The 9,293-nt window shown below is 41.2% G+C and overlaps 1 protein-coding gene across 2 annotated transcripts in view; it reads right to left on the reverse strand.

Annotated features, from left to right (window-relative positions):
* TOX (thymocyte selection associated high mobility group box) overlaps nucleotides 1–7,288 on the reverse strand; it is a 274,588-nt gene extending 267,300 nt beyond the window's left edge. For both annotated transcript variants that reach the window (XM_075063026.1, XM_075063025.1), the window contains exon 1: nucleotides 6,600–7,288. In XM_075063026.1, the coding sequence (XP_074919127.1) occupies nucleotides 6,600–6,707 (108 nt within the window). In that variant the 5' untranslated portion in view covers nucleotides 6,708–7,288. The remainder of the gene's footprint in view (nucleotides 1–6,599) is intronic.
* Between the last annotated feature and the right edge of the window lie 2,005 nt (nucleotides 7,289–9,293).

The following is a 9,293-nucleotide window of genomic DNA, read 5'->3' on the forward strand; positions in this document are numbered from 1 at the left end:
GTGAATTCCATGTCTTAAAGTATTATGTTAAGTGCTGCTATAATTAACACTCTGTTGGCACTTTCATTATAAACCACATTTTTGAGCAGTTTATAACTCAGCCTTTTAATGAGGAATTACTCCTTGGACAAAAAATTGGTTCATAGGTTGTATAACACCAGCACCCATGCCAACAAAATGTTTAAAATGATTAGGCCAGATTTAAACTGAGCATTTTAGAGTTTACAGCCTATGCTAGGCGTTCACAGGACATGTGTCCACTTCACAAACAAAAACATAACTGCCACTAATTGTCACCATTGTCAATTTCACAGACCAAGGATTGAATGGACCTGGAGACCACACTGTCACCACTACAAGTGGTTAATATTGAGTCACACTGCCAGAGGACAGGGGAAAGATTTTGCTTCCACTATTCCTTCTCTGTCGTGTCTGCTCTCAATTTGGGATTTCAGCCTCCAGAAATTTTGGTCTATTGCCTGTCATGAGTACAACATTCACTTCATTTGAAGAGCGCAGTATAAAAATGGAAAACTAAAAACTGTCCATTTTCATGTGACACTATGTAAAGGAAAATCCTGATTTAAAAAAAAAACAGGAAAGTTTTGCAGGCTTCTGGGAACTGCATGGTGCAAGCTCCTCGTGAAAGTGTTGAGTTCCCTCAACTTCCACTTAAGTCAATGGGACTTTTCTCATAAGATCAAGCTGTGACTCTTTATGGTGAATAGTGACATTAGCTATGTTTTAATTTGAATGAAACGGTGTACTCCTAATTTAGCGTATCCAGCAGTGTACTGGTTTAGCTTTTTGTCCATAGACCTCACAACAGCTATTTTAAAGGCAGTGTTGCAAAGCTGAAATCCATTTTCTAATGGAACAATAAAATGTTACCTTTCAAGGATGTAAAAATGTTCTACAAAATAGGAAAACCTAGAATGATCATGAATATTATGATTTTAAAATATGTCAGCAGAAAGTTTTTTCAAAAGCCCACATATATATATAATATTTCCTATATTCTATGAAAATCGGGATCACATATTTTCAGAAATACTGGAATCTAAGCAGATATATTTGCGGTTTGCTTATATCTCTGGGACTATATACTAGGGTCTAATCTAAGAGAAGTTCATTCAACTTCTTAATATATGACATTTCTCTGAAACCCATTATAAGGCTTCAAAGCTTGTAAAAATCAACAACAGATGAAAACATTAACATGACAGTTTAATATTTTCTCCAAGAAGCACCAACAAATATTAGGTATGACTGTCGTACACTAAGTGACCAAAGTTGTTCAGGGGAAAGAAAAAAAAAGACACCCTACTCAACATAAAGATTTAATTTAATCATCCACCGTTATGTAATACACTAAAATCCCTCAAAAATACTGATATACAATTCTAGTTTTAGAGCTCTCTGAGATCCCAGCATTTAGGAATATCAGCAATAGAATGTATACATAGTGAGCCACCAGAAAAAGTAGACTTTGGAAAGTTACACTAAGGGCAACTAAAATGATTAGGGGTTTGGAGAGGGTCCCATTCGAGGAAAGATTAAAGAGGCTAGGCATCTTCAGCTTGGAAAAAAGAAGACTAAAGGGGGAAATGATAGAGGTATATAAAATCATGAGTGAAGTGGAGAAAGTGGATAAGGAAAAGTTATTTACTTATTCCCATAATATAAGAAGTAGGAGTCACCAAATGAAATTAATAAGTAGCAGGTTTAAAACAAATAAAAGGAAGTTCTTCTTCACACAGTGCACAGTCAACTTGTGGAACTCCTTACCTGAGGAAGTTGTGAAGGCTGGGACTATAACAATGTTTAAAAGGGAACTGGATAAATTCATGGTGGCTAAGTCCATAAATGGCTGTTAGCCAGGAAGGGTAAAGAATGGTGTCCCTAGCCTCTGTTCATCAGAAGATGGAGATGGATGGGAGGAGAGAGATCACTTGATCACTGCCTGTTAGCTTCACTCCTTCTGGGACACTTGGCATTGGCCACTGTCGGTAGACAGATACTGGGCTAGATGGACCTTTGGTCTGACCCAGTACGGCCGTTCTTATGTTCTTATGTACACTCATGGGACATTTTGTAAAGAGGAATATCCATGTTGTAGTTAGACCTGAAAATGTAAAATATTCTAAAATACTGAAATACTTCAGTCCATTTAAATCAAGTCACTAACAACTCTTATCTGTTTATGAAATATTACCCGTATTTTTTCACTTCAGTATTACACAGCTTTTTCATTTTGTTTAGTCTTTGATGGGGGGAGGGGAGAGGAGGGTTTCCTCTTATTTTTTAAACAGCTACATTATTTCTCTGTAATCAGGCTATATTTTTCCACTGCATTAACAACTATCTGTGCATCCAGAATGGATGAGTTGTAGGCTTCCTTATTTCTGAACTAGCTAGACCAGAATGCAGTGCATAATTCTGCAAGGCTAACCATTGGGAGCAGTGAAGGCCATTATTTTCTCTCCTATTGTTGGCGGGGGTCAGCATCCCTGTCATTAGAAGTGTCAAAATATAATTATATTACTGATCCTTATGTAAGCAGATACTTAACAACACATGAAAACATAAAACATGAAAATGTTTCAACTCTTCTTATAATACTTGTGGAAACAGACTTTGGAGATGGCAGAACAACGAGGAAAGAAGAAGGAATATTATTGCTGTGTAGGTATATTTAAACTGATGATCTGACATCTTCAAATAGTACAAAACCCAGACAATATTTTACTACTGAATTCATGCAGTGTGCTTATCAAACATGATTTCTTTTTGTAACATTAAATTCAGTTAAGAGCTATGATGTTACTTAAAACAGACATCAATTGAATAAACTGTTCTTATTAGCCCATAAATGTCTGAAATGCAGTTATGCTTCAAGTTTCAAGAGATGAACAGTATTACCTCAAGCCTAAATCTGTCTGTCCACTATGTTATTTTAAAGGCTGACCTATATACAGCAGCATACCATCCATTCTGTCTGTTTGTATAAGAGATACCTCACACAGTTGCCATAACCAACATTGTTTGCATTGTTCTTTCACTTTTCTCCTTCCATGGGTTATATGAGAGAAACAAGTAAAAGTCTGCATAGCAAGATATGCAAAGCATAATGTGCGTTTACAGTAAATGGAGGAATTTTAAAATAAGATTCTGAACATTTATGCCTAAGTTTATAAAGCAAAGATCTAAGCAGTCTTTTGAAACAAAGACTGCCACCTGAAATGCAGTTGAGCAGAAATATGGGACTGTATGATCTACATTACTGTATTTTCTTTTAAGAAGCTATCAAGAGTGATTCATTCTGATTATAGATACCCACAATACATATGCATATGTGGACTGCATAATTTCAAGCCTAAAACAATTATCTGATCATTAATAAAATTTATGTTAACAGATCAGTTATAAAACTTTAAAGTCCCTGACTAGCTGGGCAATGTATCTAAATTAGCAGCCATTTAATTAGAGTAAATATATAACAGAATAAAGTTCATCAAACAATCTTTAATTTTTAACCTAAAAAAAATCCAGATAAGGGGCCAAACCCTGCAATCATCATTCAAGCAAAACCTCCATGATTTCTAAGAGAGCAGGACCCTGTTCTGAATGAGGACTGCAAGATTTAGCCCAAGGTAAACAGCATCAAACGAAACTAGACCATCATTCTACTCTGGAACATGGATCCATCATACTCCAGCAAATGATACCCTTTGCTTTTAGATATCATCTGCATATAGCTCACCAAACTTTCTGAAAATAAGTTCTAGGAACCTCCTCCAAGCCACTGAAAACACATTAATGAAAATAAGTGATGGCTGAATATTTTTAAAGCAACTAAGTGTTTAGAGCGGAGCAGATAAGTTTTCACAGCAATGTTAATCATGCTGGGTCGAGGAACTGAGGGAAGAGGTGGAAAATGAAATGTTCAGTAAATGCATGCATCTCAAGGGCCTAGCAAACCTATTCAGTCCATTTAATATAATCAATGATCAGTGGCAAAGATGTTTGATAGAGACATGTTCATGCTGTAGAAGGTATCTTATATGAAATATTCTAGTAAGTCATCTCCAAGCATAAAAATTATGTCTTATGACTGTGCATTTTTTAAGTCCATTATCAGTCCAGGCTAAGTTAAATAGAAGAGTTACAACTTCTCTACAGAATGAGTGCCTTATTTGCATTTAAAAAGAACAGTTTGCTCCTTCATACATGGCATGACTTAAAAGAAGCTTCAACCAGCTAGTTAAAAAAAAAATATTCTGAAAACGACTTTCTAAATTAATTTATTCGATTTGCAGTGAAACCAACCAAAAATGATTTAAAGCACTTAATTGGAAAATGATTTAATATATTAAAGTAATTCCTGATTTTCCAAAGCATTTAACTTTTAAATTAAATCTGGCCCACTTTCTCAAGAATGACAAGTGAAATGTGTATTCAAGTCATTACCTTCTTTTTGAAGCTTTAAATCACTGATAGGTTTAATAACGTTTGTCCAGTTTCATTGCCAAATGGGTCTTCAGACACTCTGGTGCATATGTCATTAATTCTACTCCATTCTTCTTTACTTTCCAGAACTTTAAGGTTATAATTTACAATAAAAGATAGAAAATACTGTATATGGCAAGTCAGACCAAAAGCAGTACCGTAATGATTGCTCTGAACATTTAAAGTGTACCACATATATTCTCTTGAACGCAGCTGTATCCCACCCACCCCACAAAGTTTACTCTTCTCCCAACTTCTCCTGATCTCTAGGGCAGCCTGCGTGGACACTAAAAAACGCAGTTACTTAAAGATTGCTAAAAAACGTTCCTCTGGGATCTCTTTTGAAACTTGCTTTGGCATCAGTCACAAGGGGCCTGATTTAATCCAGAATTCTCTAACGCCATTGACTATAAGAAAGTTACACCAAGGATGAATTTGGTCCCTTATGTTGCAAATGGTAGGTTAGATCATGCTGGAAACCTTTCCTGAATACTGAGGGGGGCTTCATCATAATGCTGCACACACTGCTTCTAAACAGGTTATATTTGACTTTATTGTTTGTTTATTTTTATCACTGAGTCTATGCAGTTGCCAGAAGTGAAGGGGACAGCCCTAAATATCTCTATGACTTGTATTGTGATTTGTGAACCCACCATGACAATGGATAAGCAGAAAACACACTAGTGTTTTCAAACTAGTTAAACTGGGAGTACTGCTCCTTTGCACTGGGCATCTCCCTCTTCTCCGCGTGTGTGTTGCAAAGGCTGGGTGGCAATAAGCAGGCACAGAACTCTCTGAAAGAAATACCAAGCAGCAAGCCTCTTTGCTGACTGTATACACTAACGGCAGCAGAGTTTGCACTGCAAAAACATCTACTACAGTCTGCAATAGCAGCGTTCCAAGCCAGATTTTAAACAAAAGCCTAAAACACACAGGTTTAAACACACCTTCCTATAAGTGCTTGTTCCCAGCTTTCTCCTCTGGCGGGCGTGTGCTCAAAAAGTGCTTTGGGCAGCTTGCACTTCCTGATTATTTCCTATGGCTAGCGCTTTATTCATGGGCAAAGCCCATTCCACAGCAGAAAAGAAAGTGCAGATCATGTATAAAATACCAACTGGCTCACGCCACTGAGACAGTAATAATGAAAATATCCCTCTTCTCTTCGTGGGCAAACGGATCGCGAAGAGATCCGGGATCAGAGCAGCAAAACGAGTATAAGTAAACCCAGTGTTTGGGTCTTTTGTAAATAACACTAGCCTGCTTTGCATTTCCTCCTTCTCCCGGGCTCTTGTAGTAAACTTCTTTCTTTAGAGACATAACTCTATTTACAGTGATCTAATCAAGTTACAGAGGAATTAATAACGCAGTTGCACAGCCAGAACAAAGTCGATGTTCTGTTCAGAACAAACTTGTCACTACCCATTTAATTCTGTACACAAAATAAAAAGCGTGGTCCCGTCATCACAAATTGCTAAGTACAGGCTTTTCGTGAGCCTTGACACATGAACTGGAGGGTTCACGCAGAGCTTTCCACTATGTTTTGACTTTGGGAAAACAAATCTTTAGTTTGTTTGTTTGGGAGTGGGGGATAGAAGACAGAGTTACCTGTTCATAAATATCCCACATGGACATCCTTTTTCCACGCTGTTTCTCAGAAAGAAATGTACAGAATAGCTCACTAGACTTCCAGTTTGGGGGAGGCGTTATGAAAAATTCTCTCCTTCCCCACCTCCCAATACACCCCGTCTTCCTCCAGATTATTCTGGGATTTTATTTTAGTCATTCCACGAGAGAGAGAGATACACACACGAGTAGATTCCCAGCAAGAAGCCAGGAATCAGAGAAAACGCTCTCACTTTCCTGCACCATCGGGGTGTTTGGAAAACACCCAGAATTTGCCTAAAATATAAAATTTTACTACCACACCGCCCCCCGCAAACAACTCCCACCCCGCAAGAATGGCTTTAGTGTGGTTGCCTTTCCTTGAGAGGTTAACTCAGTATGCAGCCTGCCAAGATCTAGCTCCCATTCACGCGTACCAAAACAACACCACACATAAAGCACCTCAAATAAAACAAAACACAAGTCACCTTGTTGCAGTAGTAGGGGTCCAGGCAAGGAGAAGGTCCCAGACAAGGGGTATCAGGAGTGGCTGCAGGCTGTGGTGGTGGAGGTGGTGAATAAAATCTTACGTCCATTTCACTAAAACATCAAGCAAACTCCTTTCCTCTTTTCTTTTATTTTTTCTTTCTTTTTTTGGTTAACGTTCGTGCAAAACAAAAACAAACAACAACAACAAAAACCCCAAGCAGGTTGAGAAGAATCAGCAAGAGGTGCCTGAGTTTAGGAGAAAAAGAAACACCTTCCTTGCCTCACATCCGTTGGTGGTTTGTAAAGAAAGAAAGAAAAAAAAAACTCTTCCAAAAAAGCACCAGTCTGCAGATGTCTGCAAGAGAACAGCAGCAAACCCTCCTTCTTCTCCTAGAGCAGGGCAGGTAACTTGGAGTATTGTTTTCCCTGCACACACATGCACTGGTCGCTAGCTCTGGGTGTAGATTTCGCTCTCTATTGGAGTCTCTGAGTTGTTTCCTTCTCCCCCCTCCTCTCTTTTTTTTTAAATCTCTATCAGTGTGTGAGTGTTGGGGGGAGGGAGGGTTCGTTTCTCCACCTTGAGGAGTGGGGAAGGGGGGAAGCTAGTGCACACCCGTCAGGCAGGCGGGCGAGGCGAAGGCGCTCTGCTGGGCTGGCCCCGGAATGGCTGCCCCGTGCTGCTCGCCAGGAGGAGGGGAGGGACACCGTATGCGCCGCTTCCAGAGTCGCGGCTCCGAGTGTGTTTCACACAAAAGGGCTCGCGAGTGAAGAGCCATTCGCGGGTGCCCAGGACGGGGCTGGGGAGTGCCGAGAGGGGGCGCTGCAGCACCCCCGAGCCGCCACCTCCTCCGCCGCCCCTACCCCTGCCAGTTACTGTGGTGCCTCCTCAGCCCAGCGCTGCTGCCCTGCCCTGAGGGGAAGGAGAGGAGCCAGAACAGGAAGGGGTGGGGAAGGGGTTAAAGCAGGGGGCAGGAAGCACTTAAGTGGGACCCAGGAGCTCTGGGGTTTCTGTTCCTGACTCTGCCACAGCTTCCTGGGTGTCCTTGGGCAAGTCACCCAGGGAACCTCTTGGCTGTGAGGAAATACCCACTGCATGGAGTCTCCAAGCCTGGGGCAGCCAGCGAGGGTCTCGCAAGGCAGGGCTAAGAATTGCAGTGTAGATGTTTGTGCTGGGGCTTCAGCCTGGGTGCTGAGCCTCAAGATCTCAGAGCTTGGGCTCCAACCTGAGCCTGGAACTCTACACTGCAATTATTAGCCCCACAAGCCCAAGTCAGATGACCAGGTCTTTTATTGCAGTGTAGCCATATCCTCAGGGTATGTCAGCACTACACATTAAGCCAGGACTCTCACGTTTTAGCACAACTCCATCCCTTACGTCCACACACAAATCAGTCTGTCCTAGGATCCTGCTGTGGCGTGGGTTAGGGCCCAAGTCCCACTGTGACTTGCAGTGTGGATGAATGTCAAACCACAGCCTCAAGACAGAAAGTTTATATACAGTAGTATGGACACATTAGCACAGCTTTGAGACCTGGGTCCAGCAACTGTTAAGCCCAGCTTTACAGTGTAAATGTTTATCCAAGAGTGGGCTCCACAGACTAGGCTTAGTGTGCAGTGTAAACATGCCTTTACTGTCCCTTTGCCTCTCAGCTCCCCATACATAACATGGGTATAATGATGCTTCCCCACCCCAGAGGCATGTTGCCAGGACACCATACAGTGTCACCATTTCTCACAATGTTATCACGAGTCTCACGCTATCCTGTGGCATCCGTGAAAACATATGAGTAGGGGAAAAATCTCATCTTCCACTAAAAAAAAAAAAGTAATTTTCTATAGTTCATGGTGGCAGAGACAAGCTTGAAATTATGACCTTAGTACACCATAATGGCTTAAAAACCACAAGGCAAATAAAAATAATCTGAAATGTATTATTATTATTACAATATTTTATGAGTTTGGGGAGTCTCATTCATGATTTTTGAATGGTTTAGGTTGGCAATATTGCTTGGGGCTGGCACAGTATAAGTACTTATCACAGACAGAGGAGCAAAATGGGAGGAGGGGTAGGGAAATAGGGTGGCAGAGAGGGTATCAAAAACAGGGAAGAGGAGCAAAAAATTGTGGCAATAAGGGTAAAAAATGAGAGGAGGAGGATAGGCAAGAACATGGGAGAGAGGGGCAGGTAAGCAAAAAAAGGGTATATAGCAGGTGTCTCCAATACGGTGCCCACAGGCACCATTGCACCCGCATACTGGCCGGCGGACAAGCATCCGTCGAAAAGCAGCGTCATCAAGAGGCGCCGCCGCAGAAATCCTGTTGATTTTCGGTGGCATTTCAGCGGCGACACCTCTTGATGTTGCCGCTTCTCAGCGCCATTTTGGCAGATGCTTGTCTGCCGGCCACAGTCCTCGGTGGCTCGTCATCCGGCGCCCACCACCCCGAAAAGGTTGGGGACCACAGGTATATGGGAATAAAAACAGGGGAAGAGGAGGGGCTTTAGGGGATCACGAACAGGCCCAGGTGGGTTTCCTGCTGGCTTTCTGTCTAGGTTTTAATCAACAACAGGAGGGATATAAAATAATGCAGATCTGTAGGAAGGACGGTACAGGAAATACTCCTAGAAATTTGGTAGATTTAAATATCACTGCACATTTAGAGAGATAATATGAAAGAAGAGAAAGTACCTTTTT

Source organism: Chelonoidis abingdonii, chromosome 2 (assembly GCF_003597395.2).
Source record: "Chelonoidis abingdonii isolate Lonesome George chromosome 2, CheloAbing_2.0, whole genome shotgun sequence".
In the NCBI taxonomy this organism is placed as follows: Eukaryota; Metazoa; Chordata; order Testudines; family Testudinidae; genus Chelonoidis; species Chelonoidis abingdonii.